Below are 24,797 nucleotides of genomic sequence, written 5' to 3' on the forward strand. Positions count from 1 at the left end.
CCCTTGTCTCTAAGGGGAAAAGAAAGTCCTCGAATCATGAATAGGAGATGAGAAGGAGAAGTAAAGGCAAGAGTAATTAGCATTAACAAGTTCTAGACAGGGAACTAGAAAAAAGTCAGAACAGGGCAATTTTCAAATGTTCATATGAGAGTCCATTGGAGTTTCTTGACAAGGGCTTCCAAAAGCATCTCTCTATTGTGTTCTTACTCATTTTTCTTTTGTCTTCCAAGGCTAGACTAGTTGGCTGGGAAGAGTGGCTGGATACACAGGTGAGGGTCCAGTGACCCTGCTTGGCCCTCCTTTAATGAATGAGCATAACTGTCAACAAGGCCAATTGTGACTATGTTTAGTGATCAGGTGCAGCCGAAGTTGTGGTGATGGTAGTTATTTCATGCAGAAGGGACTGCTGTACAGCATCATCTTATTAAAAGGACCTGGAATTTAAAAGGATTTGGTGCTAGGAGCCACATATGAGGGAGAACATATGTCGTTTGTTTTTCTGAGTCTGTGTTACTTCGCTTAGTATAACAGTTTCTAGATCCATCCATTTACCTCTTACATATGGTAAAACTGAGGCCCAGTCAGGGTGGGAACTAGCCCAGAGTCACATACTAGAGCAACTAGGATTGGAACCCAGGCTTCCTGTCATCCTTTGCAGTATACTCTTTTCATCACAGTGCTTTCATTCCCTTGTCACACTACTCCATAAATGAGCCCAGCAAAAAGAAAGGAGTGACTAGGCACTCATTGAAGGCTTACATATGGTAAAACTGAGGCCCAGTCAGGGTGGGAACTAGCCCAGAGTCACATACTAGAGCAACTAGGATTGGAACCCAGGCTTCCTGTCATCCTTTGCAGTATACTCTTTTCATCACAGTGCTTTCATTCCCTTGTCACACTACTCCATAAATGAGCCCAGCAAAAAGAAAGGAGTGACTAGGCACTCATTGAAGGAGTGACTGAACAGCTAAGTTACGTTGAATGACAGCTTAAGGACAGAAAGTCATGGTAAAGCATTAGGCCTGGCAGATGGCAGTGGAACTGGGGCCCCTCCTGGAGTTGGGTACTCTCTGGTGGACTTTTAAAATAGAGCCATTCCTGTGGGCATGCCATTAGTGGCAAGCCAACATGGTGACAATGGGCCTCTGAAGGTAGGGCATACACAGAGTGACCTGTCACTATGGGCCTCTGATGAGGAAGAAAAGGGGGTCAGAGCTCACAGAAGTCCAGGAAGCTTGATCTGGGGAAGCAAACAGAAAAGGGGGTTGAGAGGGGAGTTTCATGAAAGATGAGCAGACTGCATCTAGGAGGGGTTCGAGAACTGAAGGGGTGAGAGTCTACAGGGAGGACTTAGGGATTTGGTGAGGGAATCATCTGAAAGAAGGGGTCCTCACCTAAACTAGGTAGCTTAATGAGGGATGTGCTCAAGCATGGCATCATGGGCAGGGTCAGATGCAGCCCTCAGGAGGAGTGTAAGCTTTGTTCTTCTGGTCTGGTCAGAAGTTCTTACAGAAATCACTACAATCACATCCACCACTCATGGTTGTGGTGGGTATGAAAGACTCAGAACAGAGTATCAGGAAAGGAAAAAACTAAACAAAACCTAAAACCTCAGTTTCCTCCTCTTCAGCCCAAACCTCACATTGGCCCAGTGAACTTAAAGGTTTCCTTGTATATTTCCACTTTCTCCTTGAGCCCTGCTGTTAGCATTCACCTTGGCCATGAGCAGGCAGACTAGAGCACTTTGTACCCACTGAGATCTTTTATACATGCTGAATACAGAGGCCAGACAGAGACTCCACAGAACTACAGGGAGCAGCTTTAACTGTGGTCACAAGTGCTAGAAAGTCCATTAGCCTTAGGGCACAGGGACTGGATTCGAACACCTCTTTCATCATTTTCTTGCTGTGCAGTCTTAGATAGTTTTAGATATCCCCTCTGTGCCTGGGGTTCTTTATCTGTAACATAATTGTGCTTGATCATCTTATAAGATCATTGTGAAGATAATGTAAAATATAATCATATCTTTATCTTGTAATTATTCATTGAATAAGTTTATATGCCAGACACTGTAATGGGCACTAGTAAATGTATTAGATAGTTTTTGCTACATAAACACTTGTAACAACCAGCCCCCAAATCTCACTTGAAAATAGTACACATTTATTTAGCTTATACATCTGAGAGTCAACTAGGGGTCAGTTCACCTAAGCCAAGGTTGGGTAATTGGCATGGATTGGTTGATCTAGGCTTGGCCTGCCTATGAGGATCTCTTCCACTGACCTCTCATGCTTCCCTGGACCAGCAGGCCAACCTGGCAAGTTCTCATGCTGAAGGCAAAAGAGCATCAAGCAAGTAGAAACACATAAGCCTTAGTCCTTCTTTCCTAGGAAAGGCGTGCTGTGATGTCTTTTATCTCCTATTGGCCAAAGACACACAGATAAAGCAAGGAAACAGTCTATGCTTTTAGAGGGGAAGAATACAAAGCCATGTGATCAGGGTCCTGAATGCCTGACTGTAAGGGGAAGTTATCGCTCAGTTTATACTATGAGGCAGGGTCAAAACCACTATGGCCTCCAAGATGCACCTTGTGGTGGTTGGGGGGTAGCATGAGCCTCTACACAACTGAGAGAATGATTTCTGGAGCCCTTATGATGCTTCAGAAACAACAGAGGTTTGCAGAGGTCAGGGAAAGCCTTCTGGAAGGCAGGAGGAAAATACAATCAAGAGCTGAATTCCTGTGATTTGATCACCCAAGGACTATATGGCCAGTGATGTTTCTGTAGGAATGTCTTGCCTGGTGACTTCCTGACCATCTTAGTTTGTATAAGTGTACTCTGATATTTGCACAACGACACAGTGGACTAACCACTTACTTCACAGAGTGTCCCTGTCATTAAGTGGTGCAGGGCTTACTGTTCATACATTATACACAAGATCTTGGATGGAGGAAAGGGACTGGTTCCTCTGGGTAGAGCAGAGGCATACAGTATCTTACTCCAAGGACCTGAAGAGGCCATCCTGACATATGGAAGCCACCTACAGCTGGTGCCCCAGTGTGCCAGCTTCCTAGCCAGTCCTAAGGCCTCAGGGTCCTACCCTCTCTGAGAATGTTTGGGAGGGATCTGGGTAGCTGGCAGTGTTCTGCTGGAGTTAAAACAAGTGGAACCTCAGACCCAGGCCAGTCACCATGTGGGTCACAGTTTCTGCTCCTCCTTCATTCTGCTTTGTCTCTGTCCAGCCCCTTTGACTTTCTGGCTAGTACAAGGTTGCCCGTTCTTTCTTGCTCAAGGTCGCTTCTGCCTTGCCACTATAGCATGACCCCCAACATCACCCTACTTTGACCTTTTATCTTCTTCATGGCATCCTAGTAACAGTTAAGGATGGTCACACACCCCTTTCTGACAGTGCGGAAACAGGGCCAGAAGAGCTGAGTGACACATGAGTCTCCCAAGGTCCTCACTTTAACACTTCTGGGACTAGAGCCTAGATGTACGTCTCCCTATGTGGAACCTTCTAGACATCCTCTCAGCCACGGCCTCTGAGGAACAGGAGATGTTATCAACACTGTCACCTCAAGAGCCTGGAAGGGAAGCTAGCAGCAGTGACAAGAGTGGCACAGCCCTCTCAGTCATCTCACTTCTGCAGCTTATCTTTTCAAGAGCTCCTTCTTCCTACCTCTCTGGGGCTAGAGAAATTCCCACCACAAACAGCCCCGCTCTTCCTGACAGTGAGCCAGAAAGCGAGGGAGAAGGTTGCAGGAAATCACAGCCCGGGGGTTTCTCCTGTGTTGGGTTATGAAAGACTGCTGGGCTCCTGCCTCAGTGGGATACCCTCCTCCCCTCCTCCGCCACGCCTTTGTCTTCTCCTCTATCTCTGACCACTCTGTCTTTGCCCACATTCTTTCTCCTCTCCCTTTCCCATTCTCTCCTTTTAATCCTCCTTCTGTTCTCGCTTTCCTGTACTGTACATTCCTCACTCTTTCTCTACTCCCCTCTTTTCCTTCCTCTCTGGACTTGTATGGGAGACTCCCTGGTTTCCTCGCCTTCCCACAATCCCAGGTGGGGTTCATAGGACGGGGAGTCTGGTTTGAAAGGCTTGAAAGGAGCTGCTGGTGAAAGTTGTCCAGGAGAAAGCTTGGCGAGCCCACTCTGGCCAAGAAGCTGCCAGGTGGCCAGTGGCAGGCTGCAGATGCACTTCCTGCCTCAGACAAAGCCAGCGCAGAGGGAGCATTGGGAAGGGACACACACGCCCACATAGTTTCATATGCCATTCCCATTAATCACACAGCAAAGAACGAAAATTGTGGGAAATCATTAAAATTACAGATGGCTAGATTAAGTAATTAGAATTTAGGCTAAAACAGATGTTTGTAATTAAGTGTTTATTTCATGGAATAAAATCCAGATTGTAAGAATTAGTCCATGAGATCTTGATGGTTCCTGCCCCGGTATTATTTTGGGGGGCAGAGTTTAAGCTTACAGAAGCTTAAAAATGGGCATCAGTGACAAATGGGCATCCAGGAGGATCCTGGGAATCCAGTCATCGCTCCTTTGAGAGATGTGGGTTACAGGTGCGTGTCTAGAAGATATACTTGTTTTCATTTGGGGGGGGGGAAGGAGCCCAGTCAGAACTCCCTGAGTCAGAACTGATTCATCTTAATTTATACTGCATCTTTTATTCCCCGAAACAATTTGCAAAACAGCTCAAAAGAAAATAACAATGAGGGACCAAATGAAAATATAAAAACAAGAGAATCGAGGGTTCCTTGCCAAACAGCTTGTTGATGCCAAGAAAGAAGAGAGGATTTTAAATGAGGATTGAGCCAGTTGGGGGACTTAGTATTTAGAGGAGACAGGGACAGAAGAGGCAGAGACAAACCAAGAGGCACATGCATGCACAGATGGGGCGTGGAGGCCTTGGAAAGATGAAGGGCATAGATTGTGAGCCGGGGCGGGGAGGGGGGGATGGAAAGGAAGGGGAAGGAATGGCCAGAATGTCTTCCTTTCCTCGGAAGTGAGCCCAGAAGTGGAAATGGAAGGGCTTTTGTGACACAAGCTAATTTACACTGACTATGGCCCAAGTGCTATTCAGAGCTGAATTCATCAATAATGGCAGAGGAAGAAGGTAATTAGGAGAACAGATACTTGGGATGGAGAGCTGAACCACAAGGGAACTGATGGGGCAGACCCAGGGATAGCAGGGTCTCACAGCCTGGCAGGTGGTATCAGGTGAGGGGAGGGGTTGGCGACTGTGGCAAGTGGCAACTGTAGGAAAGGGGGGTGGGAGGCAAGTTCTCAAAAAGATGGAGGTGAATGGTGTGGGTGGATGGCCCAGAGCCTGTAGAAGAGGGGTGTTTGTTAGTGGATGTAGGAGCCAAAGAAGACTGTCCTGGGGGTAGGAGAGGAGGTATTAGCTTGGATCATTCCCTGCTCAACTTTGAAAAGGCCCATGAAATGAAGAGCCATGGAAACACTTTACCCATGTCACCCTCTGAAAGCTGTTTGTAGGCAGAGATGAGCTAGGAATTTTAGCTTGATAATTTTCCATCTATTTGGTCCCTGCCCCTAGTGTCTCCAGCCTGAGTTGTAATTATGAGAAACATCTGAGGGGAGGGATCATGATGGCTCTGGAGTTGGAGATGATGCTTGACATTGGGAACAGGCACACAGTGACCTATCTGCATTTGGATTATGCACTAATAAGAGCATCAGCAAGGACTGGGGAGATGGCTTATTGAGGAAAGTGCTAGTTCTGCAAGCAAGAGGATCCCGGCACCCACCACAGAAAACCAGACGTGTCAGTGTCTGTCTGTAACCCAGTGCTAGGGAAGTGGAGGCAGAAGGATCCTTGGAGTTTGCTGGACAACTAGTCTAGCCAATCAGTGAGCCCCAGGTTCAGTGAGAAAATCTGTCTCAAGAAATAAGGAGAATGATAAAAGAAGACACTTGTGCCAACCCCTGGCCTCCAGACACACACAGGTGCACACAGACCATGAACACGTACACATACGTCTACATACACATAGAGGTTCAGCCAAGGAAACCTCATCCAGAGTGAGAACAGCAGCAACCATGTATCAGGAAGAAGCTGGACCTAGGGGGAGGGTGTGAAACATTGTGGCTAGCTTCCTCTGCAAGCATGCATTTCTCTCTCAGGGACCAGCAAACAGCTGCCAGAGGAGGATGGGGCCTCAAAGAGGGCAGGCCTCTCTGGGGACTTGGAGCAACATTACCTTGAGAGAGGAGACCTTCAGGGCCCCCACAGTGGTTAGAGTGCTCTCAGTTTCTGGCATCAAGAACCCCAATTAAAATGCCTTGCACAGAAAGGCATAAGGTGTCACACAGCATGGCAAGACTTGAGGGTGAGATGGTTGGAGGCCCTGGTCCTTTCATTCTTTGTTCAGTCACCTTTGATATGAACTTCATACTCAGCCTAGAGACACGCTGCCTTCAATGGATCCAGGCAACACATTCAGACATAGAACTCTTCAGGAAGGCTCATAAGTCAGATCTGGTCTACTTGGCCTGCATTACACATTGGCAGGGGATGGGAGACTCTTGAGTGGCTCAGGCTCACCTGGGCCAGAAGTTGCTGACAGCATGGGCAGGGATGGGAGGGTGGGGAAGGATAGCACGGAGGATACCTAGAAACAATAGGTGGAAGTCGAAGAATGGTGTTAGGTAAGCAACAGTAGCTAATGGACTAACAACCAGTAAGGAAGCTGGGGACAAACTGAGTGGTGCTTCAAACCCCAGGGCATCAGAGGGGTTCGATTCCAGGCCTCCTTCCTTCTGGGCCTCCCTGTCACCAGCCTTCAGCCTCCCTGCCCCCAGCCCTGGCCTGAATGTCTTACCTGCTCATAGGCTTTTGAGAAGGTGACCACGTCCTAAAAGATTGCCCCAGGTTGTCCGGCAAGACCAGACACAAGAATAAATCTGAGGGGACAGATCACTGGACAAGGGGTATGTCCTACTTACTTTATATTGCTTTGATAAAACATTGACCAAAAGCAAGGTGGGGAAAAAAGAATTCATTTCTTCTTACAGCTTATTGTTCATCATGGAGGGGAACCAGGATAGGAAGGCAGGAACCTGGAGACAGTAACTAAAGCAAAGAGCACAGAGGAACGCTGCTTCCTGACTTGCTCCCCTGGCCTCTGCTCAGCCTGCTTCCTTATACAACCCAGGATCACCTGTCCAGTGGACACACTGACCTCGGTGGGCTGGGTCCTTCCACATCACTCAGCAATCAAGAAAATGTCTCAGAGACAGGCCCACAGCCAGTCTGATAGAAGAAATTCCCCAAATGAGGTTCCTCTTCCCAGGTGTATCAAACTAACAACCAAAGCTGTTCAGGACAGGGTACGGGGGCCAGCTTTGGGTTGGTACTATCCTGCTATGTGATCTTGGGCAAGAGAACTCCTTGAGCCTCAGTTTCTTCATTTGTAGCATAAGAATTGGACCAGGTTTTTAGCTGAAGTGCTGTGATTTGGGGAATCTTAGAATGCAGAGATAAAATGGAAATCAAGGGATAAGGCAGGCCAGAATTGGTTTATGGTGGCATGTAACCAGCCACACTGAAGGATCTAGAAGCTTATCGAAACAGGGCAATGATCTCCCCTCAGGTAAATGTTGATCTGAGATGGAAATCGACCATCTATAGTATCCATCATTTACATATGTCCTTTGGGCAAGAAAACGTGAGTAGCCATTAATGAAGAACCACATGTACTCAGGAGAAAATGAGGTGTGTGCAAAGGAAGAAGACAGTTGTAGGCTTGTGGAAGGGCACCAGGTACCATGAAGTTGAATCTGGAGTCCAATAAGGAGCCAAGTGGCTAGGGGCAGGGGCAGAGAGCAGAAGGGACTCAGAGCAGTCTGACTGCTCAGCCAGCTCAGTAGGACTGCAGAGTTCTCTGTTCATCTCCATCATGGACATCCTTATCTGCTTAGACTTCAGGTTACAAGTGGATTCAAGCCAGGGAACAGAGAGAAAGGTAGATGGAGCTGGAAGGCAAGAGACTTGATGGGGGCGGAAGGGACTCAGTGACTTTTCTGAGTGTGTCTGTGTACAGTGGAGAGATGGTGACATCTATGGGACCTGCTAGATGGCAGGGACTGAATTAAAGTGGAAAGAAAGAACAAGGAAAGGGAGAAAATAAGACAGGAAAGGAGGGAGGAAGGGAAAGGAAGGGGAAGGGGGAAGGAAGGAAGGAAGGAAGGATGGAAGGAAGGAAGGGGAAGGGAAGGAAGGAGGAAGGAAGGAGGAAGGGAGGAAGGAAGGAAGGAAGGGGAAGGAAGGAAGGAGGAAGGAAGAAAGGGGAAGGGAAGGAAGGATGGAAGGAAGGGGAAGGGAAGGAAGGAGGGAAGGAAGGAAGGAGGAGGGAGGGAGAGAAGGAGGGAGGGAGGGAGGAAGGAAGGAAGGAAGGGGAAGGAAGGAAGGAGGAAGGAAGAAAGGGGAAGGGAAGGAAGGATGGAAGGAAGGGGAAGGGAAGGAAGGAGGAAAGAAGGAAGGGGAAGGGAAGGAAGGAGGAAGGAAGGAGGAAGGAAGGAAGGAAGGAAGGAAGGAAGGAAGGGGAAGGAAAGGAAGGAGGAAGGAAGGAAGGAGGAAGGAAGAAAGGGGAAGGGAAGGAAGGATGGAAGGAAGGGGAAGGGAAGGAAGGAGGAAGGAAGGAGGAAGGAAGGAAGGAAGGAAGGGGAAGGGAAGGAAGGAGGAAGGAAGGAAGGAGGAAGGAAGGAAGGGGAAGGGAAGGAAGGAAGGGGAAGGAAAGGAAGGAGGAAGGAAGGAAGGAGGAAGGAGGGAAGGAAGGATGGAAGGAAGGGGAAGGGAAGGAAGAAGGAAGGAAGGAAGGAAGGGGAAGGGAAGGAAGGAGGAAGGAAGGAAGGGGAAGGGAAGGAAGGAAGGAGGAAGGAAGGGGAAGGGAAGGAAGGAAGGAAGGAAGGAAGGAAGGAAGGAAGGGGAGGAAAGAAAGAAGGAAGGAAGGGGAGGAAAGAAAGAAGGAATACACTAGTCAAGTCGCTTTGCAATGCAGGTGAACCTGGACTGGAACAAAGAAACTGTGGCTAGTCTTCCTGTAATTGCCTTTTGGAAAGACCCTAATTTAGCCCACCCACTACCCATTACAGGCTCTGGCCCTATGTGTAGTAAAAGTTCAAGAAATGAGGCCATTGGTCCAGTTTGTTTTCTGCCCTTGTAGCTCCTTGTTTTTTCTGTTCCCCAGACCCTGAATTCAGCCAACACCTGTTATCTGACCACCTGCTAACCTCTGTTGAATGTGGGGGTGCGTAGGCCCACCCTCAGAAATGATGACCCCTGCAACTTGCAGCCACATAGCACTTATACATACCTGTGAGGACAGAACACTATTTTATAGATAAGGGACTGTCCCTCCCTGAGGTCCAGCATGGTGCCAGGATCACTTAGCATCCAAGGGTAGAGCTTTGCTTCTAAGTTCTTTCCTCTTTACCTTGCTATCTCTTGCTGTGTAACCTGTCTGGAGGATTGTGGCCTCCTTCCTTCCAACCTTGGAAGGCCCAGTGTCCTGGAACCTGGACAAGCAGGAGGTAGGCCACAAGAAGTCACATCATATAAGTCCTCCAGCTCCTCCCAACGGTGTCCTCTGATAGGTGAGAGGGCTTGGCAGGGGCAGACTGATTGCCCCAGAGTGGACTTCAGTGATACCATTAAGAAACTGGCCCTCCAGCCCCTCAACATCACTCCTCCAAAGACTCTACCTGCCTTTCTAGGTTTTCCTCAGGATCCTGGATAGTGCTAACCAAGCTCCTAGATGGAACATTCCCCAAGAACAAGGGTCAGCTATGTTTCTACTACCCCCGCCCCCGGCCTTCCCTGCCCCAAAGACTGTATTGACTTCAGTCACCAGATAGGGGCCAGATGTCATCCAAGACTTGATTCAAGTCAAGAGATATGCCTTGGGGACCAACTAGACATAACTCCCTGTATACAACAACTTTTGTTGCTGTATTAAACACCAGGACCAAAAGTAATTTGTGGAAGAGTTTACTTTAGCTTACATACAGTTTCAGCGGGGCTGGGGGGGTGTCCCTAATGGTGAAGAAGGCATGGCAGCAGGCTGCTGGATCAGGAAGGTCAGAGGTCACATTTTCAGCCACATGTAGAAAGCAGAGAAAAACATTGAAGTAGGATGGGGCTACAAACTCTCAAAGCCCACCCCCAGTGACTTTGTACAGCAAGGCTTCACCTCCTACAGGTTCCAAAACCTCAAACAGCACCACCAACCAGGGACCAAGTGCTCACATACACAAGCCTATGGGAGGCATTGCTCCTTCAAACTACCACAGGCCCCATGCCAGATGTCAGCAAAGTATGAACATAAAGGTCTTGCATATCTCTTTCCTTAAAGAGCTTTTCACTTAATAAGAAAGATTAAAAACATGGACCCAGATGCACTGACCTCCTGCCTTTGTTACAGGAGATTGGGCCCTGGCATTCCTAACAGGCTAGGTTCCACCACCCATCCTCAATAAGTCAATTAAACAATCCAGTAATAGTGAAAAGCTGAGAAAGATTTCCTCATTATAGCTACACTGGGCAGACAACATGTAAGTCCAGTGACCCTTCAAGTTCATCCTTCGGTCCTGACATGAGGTTTAGGTTTAGGTAGGGGGCTAGAGGAATGTGTAACTAAGCAGTCCTGGTCAGAGTGTGTTCCTGCCCACCGTCTTCTGGGCTCCAGTCTCTCCTGCAAAGCGGTCTGCCAAGTTGTCAAACTGTGAAATCTCTTCCTGAGAGACAGGTTTCTCCAGTGATTGGCCCCATCCCTCAGTCTCTTCCTTCTCCCAGCATGAAATTCTTGGGAAAATTCCAATTCCTGGGAGACTATTGTTTCAATAATCTAATTGCCAAAGAGAAGGATACAACCATCTCCTTAGAATGTTTTCATTCCTGCCAGGACATTACACCTTTAAGGCCCAATAGGGCCTGACCCCTGCCTTTGAGTCAGTCAGTTCCCTCTACCCCTCTAGGTATGCCCCATGCTTTCTGCCTCCTAGACTTTGCTCCAAGGGTCCCACCCTCTGGATTCTTTCTCCCTCCCAGCTGTTTCTCATGATCGTGTCCAAGACCGTATCTACCCAGATCCTTCCATGCCCAGTTCCACTGTGTCCTCTTCCATGAAATACTTTCTTTGTTGCCCAACTAGACATCTCTGTATTTAGTTCCCCACAGACTTTTGTAATTCCACCTCCCATTGCTTTGATCAGTGCTGTCTTCCTGATCCTCCCTTCCCATCCACTATCATCTCACTAGAGCAATGGATTTTTATATTCAGTTTGGGGCTTTGAACTTCTGTGCACTTCATAACATACGTCACATGGAGCAGTACACACTACATTGTGATCCTAGGTACATCTCGGAAGGAGCTGTTTCACGGGGGTCTTCTGGGTGGAAGTGTGACCTGTACCTGAGCCTGGTAGAGGAGGCAAGTGTGAGGGGAGTGACCAAATTCCTTCCCTCTTGCTTCGATGAGCAGCCTTGCCTCCCTTCCTGTGGATTCATTCCTGGAAGCCAGAAGTTGCTGTTTCCCTGGAAAAAAGAGAGAGGATTTAGAGTCTAAAGGGGCATCTTGATGCTTCAACCCAAAGCAGCCTCTATCAGTAGGCAAGTTGCAAAGCCCTTGAACACAGATCTAGGACCACTGTCGGAAGTCCAGTGAACCCAGAAGCAGAGGTGGGCTGAGGGCAATGAAGGTACCCCCCTCATTTTGCCTTTGGTTGACTTTCTCTTTGTCCTCTTGTCTGTCTTTCCTCTCCCTTCCCTTTCCCTACACCCCGCCACTTCTCGCAGCTGTCTTCAGCCCTGCTGTTTGATGCAGTCTATGCGGTGGTGACAGCAGTACAAGAGCTGAACCGAAGCCAGGAGATTGGTGTGAAGCCCCTGTCCTGTGGCTCAGCCCAGATCTGGCAGCATGGCACCAGCCTCATGAACTACCTGCGCATGGTGAGGAGCAGCTGAGGGCCTGGTCATGACCAGCCCCAGGGGTGGGATGCTTGGTGCAAGACTTCCCTGGTGGGTCATAGCCCTAGATTGAACAGCAAGTATGGTTACCCCCATTGAGTAGGTCAAGTGTCCCACTTGTTCCCTAATCACTAATAACCATGGCAGGAATCCACAGCAAGCTTGTTCCCAGGCAATGTCCTTTGAGTCTTAAATTAGGAAGGGATCTTGAACTCCAAGCTTGGAACCTGGCCTCTGCCTAGTGCTAGTTCCTGCACAGCTCAGCACAGCTGGGAAAGGGCTGTGCTACTCGAGCCTAGAATCCCTCTGGAGTCTCAGGCTACAGACTTCTAGCTTGCTATTGGGCTCTCCCAGAGTTCTCCTCTCTCTAGGCATGCTTACATCCCATGAAGAAAACAACTCTCATCAAAGAGGGCTGGTGTAGAAGGTCTTACATTTTTTTCATTGAATCAGGAGTAGCCTGACTTCCTGCAGAGCTGGGGTTAACAGATTCTTGAAGAGGACAAATGAAGGTTGACAGACTGCTTTCAGGCCTAGGGGATGGGCAGAAGGGCACAATTGGGTATAGTGGCTTGTGTTAGCTTCTGCAGTTGGTTTTGGGTTACTAGGTATGGGCATCCCCCTTCTTGGTCCAGATGTCTGTGGCTACAGAGTGGGCAGGACAGTGGGTCCTAATGACTTCCTCTCTCTTGGACTCTCTGAAGTAGTAAGAGGGATGCCTGCTTGGGGCCCGTGGTGGTGGGGCCTATTTGGTGCTGTAACTCACTCTCTCTTGGACAGGTAGAATTGGAAGGTCTCACCGGCCACATTGAATTCAACAGCAAAGGCCAGAGGTCCAACTATGCCTTGAAAATCTTACAGTTCACCAGGAATGGTTTTCGGCAGGTAAGCCTAGCTATGCTGCCATGGTGATGGATCCCTCATTGTTCTTTTGTCTGTCCCCAGTTCCAGGTGGACTCTAGCTGTCAGCTGTCTTCCCAGATAGCAGGCTGAATCCAAGGATAGGCTCCTGAACTGTACTGGTCTTGTCCTTGGCTCCAGATTAGCCCATGTGGGTTCTCCAGCTAAATGTCAAGAGGAAGGCAACCATACTTCGTGAAATGAGAGGGAGGCAAAGGAGATGTCACTTAGGAAAGGGTGCCTAGCTCCTCTCATCTCTGGAAATGTTTTACTTTCTCAGTCTCCTCCTAACCCTAGAATCTCTGTTAGACCCTGGGGGCACCATAGATAAGGCACAGACTGGATCCCATGTGGGTTGGTATACATGACTTTTTCTCTCCTCCCCTCCCATGCTCTCCTGTCTGCTGTGGTCAGTTTCCGTCATCTTAAGGACACTATACCCTTCAGAGCTCTGTTTGGATCCCTAGTCTATTCCTTCTTCTCCAGTAACTCTCTTGTTCCCTTATCTCTGATCCTCCATCAGAGGAAACTGGAGCTCTGCCAACCACTCCAAGTGTCTCTCTGAAAGTCTCTATCTTACGCATCCCCTAATAATCAACTCCTTTTATTTATAGCCCTCTCCAGCCTCAGGAGGGGCTGGAAAGAGGAAGCCATGCACTAATTACAGCAGGAAGCAGTCATATTAAAGACCTTCCTGACTGTCAGTCATTGGATGAGGGAATGTCCCACTGTAGGGCTTGTCCAGTCATTCTCTCTGCAAATTAGGAAGAACCTTCATCTATATCTTCATCACTATGGCCGTCATCATGGTGGCTACTCTCATGTATTAAACACTTACTGTAAGTAAACCTTATACCTTGCTAAGTATAGCATATATTTGCTCATCTAACCCTACAAACTAAGTACTTTTCGTTCATCCTTTATTCTAAAAAATAGGTACTTGGTGTGTGCACAGGTGGGCTGATATGCATGCACATGTATGTGGAGGCCAGAAGTTGACACTGGTATCTTCTTCTATCACTCTCCACCTTATTTTTTGAGACAGGGTCTCTCACTGAACCTGAAGCTCATTAATTAAGATAGACTGGCTGGCCAGTGAGCCCCAGGGATCCTGTCTCTGCCTCCCTGGTGCTGGGATCACAGGCATGCACCACTGTGCTCAGCTTTTTATGGGTCTTCATGTCTACCAGGCAAGCATTTTACTAATTGAGCCATCTCCACAGCCCCCAAATAGGTAGTTTTTATTAATGTCCTCACCACAGGTAAGGACATAATTTTGTGACTGGCTTATCCTTCAACAGCTAAGTCATGGCAGAGCTTGCTTGGGACTCATATATGCCCCCTCTAAAGCCCAAGTCCTTAACTATTATTGTGAATTATGTGTTAGACTTGCCTTGATAACTTTTCTAAAGTGCAGTTTTAGACACCACCCTATGGGAGTCTTGGAAGTTAGGTCCAAGACAGGAACCAACACCCAGGGAGATCCTGATGGAACTGCAACCATAGAAGCCCATCACACCTGCCTCTTGCTACTTTGTCCCTGCATCCAGAAAAGGACCCTCAACCTTCATACTTATCCTAGGAAGTTCTTTGGTGGCGGGGCAGTGACTTCCTGGAGGGTTAGTCTTCTTAGAAGAGAGTAGAGAAAATGGAATAAGTCCCAGCGAGACAGACATGATTCCTGAATCCTGGTGCTGACTATCAAAAACAACTTCACCTCTGGACCAGAGCTGCATGATCTTTAAGCAGTGACTTTATACATCTTCTCAGAGATGTATAAAGCAGGGGGGTTGAGGGGAGCAGGTTTAAGTGGGCAGCCAGAATCACCAGTGCTTCCTTCAGATGTCTACTAGGTCTTTTACTGAGCATCTGCCATGTGTCAGACATTATACTAGACTCAGGGAAAACAGACACAACCCTGGAACTTAGGGTTAAGAGGAGAGAGAGAGAGAGAGAGAGAGAGAGAGAGAGAGAGAGAGAGAGAGAGAGAAAAAATGGGGGGAGGGGGAAGGAGAGATTAGAGTAAGGGGGGTGTGTGTGTGTGTGTGTGTGTGTGTGTGTGTGTGTGAGAGAGAGAGAGAGAGAGAGAGAGAATATATGAATATCTGGGACTATTAAACTCAAAACATGCCACATGGCTCATGATCTCTGAATGAGTAAGCCGCCAGCCTGTAGGGAAATTGTCAGGAAGGATTTTCCCGGAGCCCCAGTCTTCTCAAGGGATGTGAATTAAAGAACATTCATTGTTTCTTTCAAGTTAACACTTGGTGAGTGAACATCTTCTATTTGTCAGTCTCCCTTCTAGCTGGGACTATTAAACTCAAAACATGCCACATGGCTCATGATCTCTGAATGAGTAAGCCGCCAGCCTGTAGGGAAATTGTCAGGAAGGATTTTCCCGGAGCCCCAGTCTTCTCAAGGGATGTGAATTAAAGAACATTCATTGTTTCTTTCAAGTTAACACTTGGTGAGTGAACATCTTCTATTTGTCAGTCTCCCTTCTAGGTACATGTTTTAGAAGGAGAAAATATCTGCTTTTGTGGAAAATATTCTCTAGTAGGGGACAGATGACAGGCAAAGAATCCATGTGTGACACTGTGACAGTAGTGCCAAGCACTCTGAGGAAAATATAATGGGGTAAAGAATGTTGGTGTGAAGAGAGAAATGGTAGGAGAATATAGTACTCATGCAGCCCCAACCCCAGTCCAGAGAGCCCCAGCCCAGCCTTTGCAAACCTCCCCTTGGACCTCAGTCCTTCTATATAATGATTCTAGAAAGAGTCCACTTCCTGGGCCTTTTTCATGGCACCTGATGTCCCTGATCTGCCTTCCACTTGAGATCCTGTCCCCCTTCAGCTTCATTCTGCTTCTGCTTTAGCTACCACTCAAGCTAACTTTGGATAGGTGTAAGGCCACAGGATGTCAGTATCATCAGCCCCACCACCATGATGCAGGTCCCTGCCCCCATGATGCAGTTCCATGTCTAGCCAGGATCAAGTAATTTGCCCAGGACTTTCTTCATAGTGGATGCTGTCCCTGCATCAGTAGTGCCCACTAGTGTTAAATGACAGGCTTCTCAAACACAAATCTGCTCAAGAGTGACCCACTGAGCTTGCTTTAAAATATGCATCCCTGGGTGTGACAGCTATGTGTTTTGAGTTAATGAAACACTGTATTTTAAGAATCTGTTAAGCTTAACCAGCACCCACATGGATGAGTAGAGGTGGGTTGTCCATAGGCTGTCCCTTGGAAAATCCTGCCTAGTGGAAGAGTGTTCTATGAGTAGTTTTCTGTTTGGCCTCCCTGTGCCTTACCACATTGTTTTGAGTTAACACTAAATAGAATCTGTGACACAAGTGACCATTAATGAGGATGATGGCTTTAACCTTCAGCTACCTAAGGGACACTCCTGATTGGACTTTTAGATGGTGAGAATCCTCTTTATGACTCAGGTTTTTCAGCAAGTCTGGCGACTATCCTGCTGCTTGGCTGTCTGGTTCAGGTGCCGTGAGCACCAAATGGAAACTGTGTGATGTGTCGCAGGCACAGATGTAGCTTCCTAACACTGGTCCCCAGATCCCATCCCAATCACCACCCAATCTTTGCCTCTTGATGGGTGTCCTTCCCTGCTTATTACAGGATGAAGAAATGGTTTGTGGAGAGATAATTACTCAGGCTTCCCTTCCAGGATGGGAGGAATGTCAGTATCTCTGCTCTGATGTTCTCCCAATGCCATCCAAGGTGATGTTGGTGGGGGGAAGGGAAGTGACAAGGCAATATCTTGTGAGGATCTTTTGTGTGGCAGATGCCACATGGTGCTTTGCCCAGATCTCTTCTCATCTTGAGGACAACCGTGTAAGGTAGACCATCTCATTAATAAGCAGCAGCAAGCTTAACAGGTAAGAGCGCCTCCTCTACAAGTATGAGGACCTGACTTAGAATCCATAACACCCACATAAAAAGGTAGGCATGACTGTACATATCTGTTACCCCGGCACTCGGGGACAAAGACAGGTAGATCACCAGAGTTCCCTGGCCGGCCAGCCTAGCCAAAAAGATGAGCCTCAGGCTGAGTGACAGACCTTGTCTCATGGCAATAAAGGAGAGAGTGAAAGAAAAATGCACCTGATGTCTTGTGCTGTTCTCCACATGTGCAAACAGGGGCATACACACCTATACAAACACACACACACACACACACACAAACACAAACACACACAGTCTAGGTCTCACTGTCTCAAAGGACTTGGGCAGACTAGAATTCATATTCATGTTTATCTAACTCCAAAACCTAGGTTTTGGGCTCATGTACACCTGGTTTTCCCTTCCTTCCTTGGGGTCCTTAAAGGCCTCCAATCTCAGTCTCTACTCCAGGTTTGTTGCTCTGATTCCATCTGCCGCTACCCTGGATGGCGCTCGGTTCTTACACCCTCCTGGCTGGACTCTCTTTAGTAACTGCATCCTCTCACTTGCAGTTGGTTTTGTTCTTTCTCTCCTGTCTGGGCGAGTGACAATTAAGAGCTGATTTTGATTATTTAGAAAGTACCATGCAGGGACCCAGTGGGCTATAATTGGTAAAATGTCTGAGCCAAATACCATATTCCCTGCTGGTAGCTGATTAAAGGATTATTACCATTTTAAAAATAGTCTTTCGGAATTCAGGTTTCATTTTTTACCATTAAAAAAAATTACTATTTTGATTCTGCTTGTAGAGTGTTTTCCATCTTGAGAAGTTCCACTCATTTGGAGGAATATCCTCCCTATGGTGTCCTAGAGGGGACATTCTGAACATCTCTCCATTATTTATAGACATAGGAGTCAATAGTTAGCACCTCAGTCCATCCCTTGGGGCCTCAAACCATAGTCTCCTTTCTTATCCGCCCCCCAAAAGATGTACTGGGTAGTGTTAGAATAGCATTGTGTTCCTTTCCTGTCTGAGAAAGACCTCTTCGAAAGAAGCTAAGAGGAAAAGAGACACCACATTAGAAGGCCCTTAATTTTCTTCATTTAACTTGGTCTAAAGATCAGAGATTGTAAGCATCCCCCGAGCAACTTTGTTAGCGTTGAAATGAGTACACCTTTCATCTGAGGATCGGAAATGGCTTAACAGGCTCTAATTAAGCCTTCGGGGTTTGATAACCCTAGCTGAAGATGTGGATCTATCTTTATCCTGTTGGTTCATTGTATATCACAAGTGGGGTGGGGCGCAGTCTTATTTCTGTGTGTAGTGATGATGGTAACCCCTCCAGATTTGGCCTGTTGGAACCCACGGATGATTGAAAATAGATTTGTATGGCACTGTGCTTTGACTGGCTTTAGTTATGTGCAAGGCTGGTTCTTCTGACATCATAATAATTGCTAACATTTATTGCTGTCTACATGATGTATTGTGCTGGGTGGTGTACATATATATTTTTACATCCTTTTATTAGCCAGATATGAAAGCTCTTCTCTCATCTTGTAGGTGGAAAAACGGGGGCAGCGAGATAAAGAAATGTATCCACATCCATATAGGCACAAAATGGCAGACTCAAGAACCAAGCTTGGGTCTAGCTTCCTCAGAACCTAGGGCCTTTCCATTATTCACCATTTGTCCAGAACATAGGGACATTTTATCCTCCTTGTTATCTTCCAACCCAGTGTGAGAATGGTCTTCACTGTGACATGAGAGAGCCAGCCCCAGCCTCTCTGTGAGTACATACTCTTCAGAGACATTCCAGATTCTTCCAGGGACTGGATCAACCTCTATCTCCTAACTCTGCCCTATTGAGCAGCCCATAATAGCCTGCTTCCCCTTCCTTGCCAGCCCTTCAGATATGTAGTAACAGGTTGCTTTTCATTCATTCATTTATTCATTCATTCATTCATTCATTCATCAGAGACATTCCAGATTCTTCCAGGGACTGGATCAACCTCTATCTCCTAACTCTGCCCTATTGAGCAGCCCATAATAGCCTGCTTCCCCTTCCTTGCCAGCCCTTCAGATATGTAGTAACAGGTTGCTTTTCATTCATTCATTTATTCATTCATTCATTCATTCATTCTTCCATTCCTGAATTAACCTAAAATTTTCTTTTAACATCTGCTGTTTGTCAAAGGCTGGGAATGCAGGAAAAAGGAGTTATACTCCATTAAAGAGCTCCTGATCTTAGGGGGGCAAAATTGCAGCCAGCCCTTGCCCTAGAGTATTCTGATTATGCTCCTGTTAGTTTTTCCTTTCCTGAGCAGTGGTCTGTAACTGTTCCCAACAGAACATAGCTTGTGACTCTTTTACCAAGGAGGTTTTGGGGGCTATCAGCTCTCTGTGAAAGCATAATACTCCAGGTGAGGGGTGTGCTGAGACTGTGGGGGACCATCAGATGCCTTAGGCTGAACATTCAATTCTTATTTTCTGTATTAGCTTGCTTACTGGAATTTATTTTTCAAATGTCTTATTCCTTCTAATCTCTGGGTCTCAGGGTCATTTATTTACTCTACCTGCCATCTTTCCCAGCAATTCACTCAGCTCTTTTCACATAGACTTTTCACAGAAACTAGACCTGAGCCAGCCTTTCCTGGGACAGCTGATCTCTTTCACTCTGTTCCTATGGAGATGGGGAGACAGACAAGGTTGGCCTGGAGAGGGAAAGTAAAAAAGGATTATGAGTTAATAGTCTTGTTGTTGAAAACAGATACAAACTCAGATTTCAGAGGGCAGCTTTCTGGAATGGTTTTTAATGCATTTCTAAGCAGAGATAGGAGGATGAATGAGATGGCTTTTCCAAGGTACTCATGCAAACCAGGAACTCCAGATCTTCTTTAGAAGGAAACCTAGAGCAACTTCCTGCCAGCCCCAGAGGTCCCTACCCATTGCCACGAAAGTCAGACATCCTCCATTTCATCTCCCTTGCCTGACAGCAGCCAGCACAGAGGCAGGGGAAGGCTGAGATCTTGGAAGAGTAGCACCCCTAGGGGGTATAGAAGCAGCATAACTTCTCCTTATAGCCCTAGGCAGTGGAGGGAGTGGGGTGGGCACCAGTAAGTGCCTTCTGTTCCTCTGAAGACAACTGGAACAGACCTGCTGGTGGGGTCTGCTCCTGTCCCTACCTTCTGACCCCTTCCCCCACTTCAAAAGCAATCAAACATACAACAACAAAAAAGCCTTCCATACCTTGCCTGTCTGGGAGTCTGTGCTCACACTGCTGTATGTGTCAGCTGAGGAACAATAAGAAAGATATCGTGGCCTCACAGAGAGCTGCTGCCTGGTGTCTTCACCCTTGCCCCCAGCCCCTCTTATCATGAGCCTCCTCTGTGACAATTCAAGAGAACAGTCATAAGCCTCAGACCGCTTGCCAGAGTGGGAGGTACCTCTGAGAATCCTGTGATTGCTACTGTCTAATACATTTTCAATTTCAAGAAGGAGTTTACCATAAATATGCAGATCCTCTGAAGCTGCCTGTGCCGAGACCTGGCTCAGGGCTCTGGAGCTGGGTTTGATTGCTGGAAATCAATAGCTTGGAGTGCCAGCTCCCCAGCTGGAGGACAGACCTGTGAGAACAGGCCAGCTAGGGAGGTTGCATGGACTATAATCCCCCAGAGCCATCTCTGCCTTTGATGAGGAGACTCAGGCTGCACATCCAGGCAGAGGAGGTGGCTTGGGCTGCTTTGAAGGTGACTGAGAAGTCACTTATTTCTTCTTTCTAATTAAGGAGCCAGGAAAAAGGGGATTTGGCATAGAGTTTAAAATAGTTGACACCATCTCTTAAATTTTTAGAGCTGGAGATCAGTTAGGCCAACTCTCTAGTAAGACAGGGGATAGATGAGATTTTCGTTCCTGGGTTTGAAACCCCTCAGAGACCCTGTTTGCTTTCAGAGTGAAGGGTACTGGGTCCTTCCCCAGTGAGCCTTCTCTCCTGTTCATCCCACTCAATGTTCTCCCCAGCAGTCATGGATGATGGAGGCCTTGGACACACCAAGTTGCCTCATAGTCACACCAATGCACCCAGCACAGGTCTCTGTGCCCACCTTATTTCTGACTTGGTCGCTCCCATGCACGTCTCCAATACTTAACCTAGGTGGTCATCCCTGCCGTTGCTGAGCTGTCTGTTTTCCCTGTGTCGGCCTCTGCTGTGGCATTCTCATGCTGCCGCCATTCCAGGACTGGGGACTTCTGCATGTGGGCCTAGCCCCCTCCTCCCCAGAGAGTGGGCAGAGTGCCGAATGAGGACTCAGGTACGCAGAGCCCACCTCCTGAGGCCTGAGGAGAAGGCTGTGCTGGAGGCACATGGGTGTCCCTTCTGTGTCTCAAGGTGCTCAGAGCCAACAGGGATACCAGAGCCCCGGCATCTGAGGGTTAGAGTCCTAAGAGTTTTCTCAAGCCTCTTGCTTCCCTACCTCTTCAAGAGAGATTTCATGTGCCAAACCTCTCATAGGCACCTGGCATTTACATTTTTAGATTGAAAGGTCCCCAGAATCACTGATGCATTTCTTTCACCCTTTCCATTTTCTTCCACTCAGAGCAGTTCCATGTACTCACTAAAAGGCTCTATAATGCCTTCTCCTAGGAGGGAGGTGCTGATTGTTCCCTTGATCATCCAGTGGGGATGAGCTGGCTTTGGAGGGCTGTTTCCTGAAGGGCTTGTTCTCTCTTCCTGACTTTCTGGTCCCCACACATCTGATTCTTTCCCCTAAAGCACAGGGACTTCCTGCTTATCAACTTTGCTGGAAAATTCACCCACTGCAGAGGCTTATTCACACATCAGCCAGCAAACAAATTAAGAGCTACTTACATTTTTGAACAGGGGGCTGCTTTTGGGCAGAGGAGCAGAATTTTAAAGTGACGCATTCAAAATCTATTTCTTGTCATGTGCCCCATCACGCTTTTGCCTGAGATCAGCCCAGGGAAGTCTGCCAGTTCCCCGTTCCCAGGGACACTTCCCGCACCCCTTCAGCCAGCTCATGCCTGGGGGAGCTAGAAGAGGGTGACCTGCTAATTCAGTCTCATGGAGCAGCCTGTGGCAGCCAGCTCTAATAAAAGGAAAGAAGCCAGGGCCAGAGGCATGGGAGTTATAGTCAGGCCTGCTGGGGGAAATAAGCAAGGTGGATTGTGGAAGATTATGGGGACCCAGGCAGTGGAACAGGCAGTGTGGCCAAATGGAAAGGCCCAGCGCTCCTGGTTCCCAGCTTCACTTCTTCCTTTGCAAAATCAGGAGATGATCATCATGATTTCTAATTCATGGGTATCATAAAATTATTGAGAACAAGATAAAACATTGTTTATAGCTATGCTTTGAAGATTCCACTACACTGCAAGTTTTAATTCTGTTGTCTCACATGGAGATGTCTATCTAACTATATATCTCTCTGTCTGCAATATTCCCCAAGTTGCTTAGAAATTCTGGCCTGGTTCAGGGCAGAGAGAAGGACACAGCAGGGGCAGAGGATGGTGCTCAACATGCTGTTGTTTCTCCTGCTGTAACCACACAGCCCTGGAAGAGGGTTTATGAATAGCCTATGCCATAAAGACATGCCTGGCAGACATCACACCTACCTCTTTCTTCTTCCATCCCTGATCTTGGTCTTTTCTACATCTGCCCTTGGTCCACTCCCTGACCTTCAACTCCACTTTTCAGTGGCTCTGGGTGAGTAAGAAGACAGCAGCACCAGAGTTGTGACACTCCTAAGCAACAGACTCCCCCAAACTAAAAATCTCCCACCTGCCCAGAATGCAGCGATGTCCATGCAATATTTTATTTATTATTTTTATTCTATGTGTATGAGTGTATTGCCTGCATGTATGTAAGTGTACCTGTGTTGTGCAATGCCCACAGAGGTCAGAAGAAGGTGTTGGTCGGATCCCCTGGAACTGGAGTTACAGGTGGTTATAAGCCGCCATGTGGTTACTGGAAACCAAACCCAGCCAGTGCTTTTAACTGCTGAGCCCTCCAAGACACTTCTCAACTAGGGAGCTGAACAAATGAAGCTGGCATGGCTTGGCTGTCATGTTCTTTGTCCATAATTTTCTTAGATGGAAAGCCTTGAGCATGCCCAGCTCTCTAACAGATTCTTCAGAAGCTCATGTGAAATGCCTTCAGCCTTCTAGGAGTGGGAGAAAAAAGGACAAGGGAATCTTCCTATTTGCCGACTCTTGTGCCCTCACCTCATACCGGTGTGAGAAAGGTCAATGGGTCATTCCCAAATGACCCAGAAGACAGCCTGGGAGGTTTTCAACTCTGCTAGAAAAGAAAGTCAGACCTAGTGACCTATGCTTATAATTCCAGCACTTGGGAGGTAAGACAGGAAGATCACGAGCTTGAAGCTAGTCTGAGCTACAAAGCAAGTTCAGGGCCAGCCTGGGCTATAGGGAAAGACCTGGTCCCAGAGAAACATTTTTAAAAAAGGGTCTGGAGATGCAGTTCAGTTGATAGAATGCTTGCCTAGCAAGCACAAAGCCCTGGGGTTCATCCCCAGTACTGCATAAGCAGGCAAGGTGGCACACACCTGCAATACTAGCGCTCAGGAGGTGGAGGGAAGCAGATCAGAAGTTCAGAGTCATCCTTGGCTACATAGGAAGTTTGAGGCCAGCCTGGGTAGTGATCATGTCTTAAAAAAATTAAAAAGAAATTTAGAAAGAAGAAGAAATGGGTGGAGATGGGATATAGGCAAAAGGAACTTTTAAACTCACTTAGTCCTGTCCAAGCAGATAAGAGACCTGAGCATCCTTCTCACTCTTCTCTGGGAAGTTTTACTTCTGAAGCCCTGACCTAGGTGAGGAGTCTAAATCTGTGAGAGCATCATTGGGGTACCATTTGTAATCAGAGCCGATGGAGGTGGCCTAAGTTCCACTCCTGCCCTGGGTGATACTTATCTGTCACCTGATTGTTCTAGAATAGCCAGTGTTGATTTATTCTCTTTGGTGGCAGGGAGGGTCATTTGTATCATATCCCAGAAGTTGGGGATTAAGGCTGAAAGTCTGAGCATATGTGGTGGAAGCCAAATATCCCATCATGGATAAGTAGAATTGATTCTCATCATTTATGAGTTCTGTACCTGCAAATTTGACTGCTTCCTGAAATCTTTTTGTAAATCCCAAATCAATATGCATAGCAGTTTTGCAGACATGGGGAGAGGCAAAAATTTGACTTGCTCAATGTGCACATTCCTAGCTGAGCTTGAACTTGGCAATGTTCTGCCGTGTTGCTCCAGTTCCAGTATTATCAACAGGTGTCTTTTTCATGGACTAGTGAATGCTCTATCTTTGGCATTTGTGAGTGCGTGCATGTGTGTGTGTGTGTTAATGTTTGTTTTGGGTGGGGTGCACATATATATATGTGTGTCTGTGTGTGTGTATGTGTGTGTGTTAATGTTTGCTTTGGGTGGGGTGCACACATATATATGTGTGTGTGTGTGTGTGTGTCTGTGTGTGTGTGTGTGTGTGTGTGTGTGTGTTGTGCTTGTACATATGGAGGCCAGGTGTCAGTCAATCTCAGGGGTCATTTCCTTAGATGCTGTCTACCCTGTTTTTTGAGATAGGATGAGGATCTCTGGCTAGGCTAGGCTGGCTGGCCAGTGAGCCCCAGAGATCTGCCTGTCTTCACTTCTGTAGAACTGACATTACAAGCATGGGTCACCACACTGGGTTTGGGGTTTTTTTGTTTTGTTTATTCTCATGGGTTCTGGGGATAGAGCCCAGGCCTCATTCTTGTCCAACTGAGCCATCTCCCCAGTCCCATAAGCTGATCTATGTTAAGGTAAATACATGTACCACCCAGACTCTGGGACTCCAACCTAGTTCATCCCTGGGTTCTCCTGCTGCAGTGTTTCATACCCGAGTTTCCCTTTTTCTTCCCATATGTAGAATTTTTGGGCACTCAAGGATGTGAATATATTATCATAAGCATCCTTCCTAATAAGGACTCC

The 24,797-nt window shown here is 47.3% G+C and overlaps 1 protein-coding gene across 4 annotated transcripts in view; it reads left to right on the top strand.

Annotated features, from left to right (window-relative positions):
* The window catches only part of Grik4 (glutamate ionotropic receptor kainate type subunit 4), a 505,439-nt gene that overhangs the window by 387,386 nt on the left and 93,256 nt on the right, over window positions 1-24,797 (top strand). For all 4 annotated transcript variants that reach the window (XM_008826008.2, XM_008826013.2, XM_008826014.2 and 1 more), the window contains 2 exons: window positions 11,830-11,982; window positions 12,781-12,885. In XM_008826008.2, coding sequence (XP_008824230.1) covers window positions 11,830-11,982; window positions 12,781-12,885 — 258 coding nt within the window. The remainder of the gene's footprint in view (window positions 1-11,829; window positions 11,983-12,780; window positions 12,886-24,797) is intronic.

The sequence above is a fragment of the Nannospalax galili genome, unplaced genomic scaffold, assembly GCF_000622305.1.
Source record: "Nannospalax galili isolate Female #2095 unplaced genomic scaffold, S.galili_v1.0 scaffold229, whole genome shotgun sequence".
NCBI classification, from domain to species: domain Eukaryota; kingdom Metazoa; phylum Chordata; class Mammalia; order Rodentia; family Spalacidae; genus Nannospalax; species Nannospalax galili.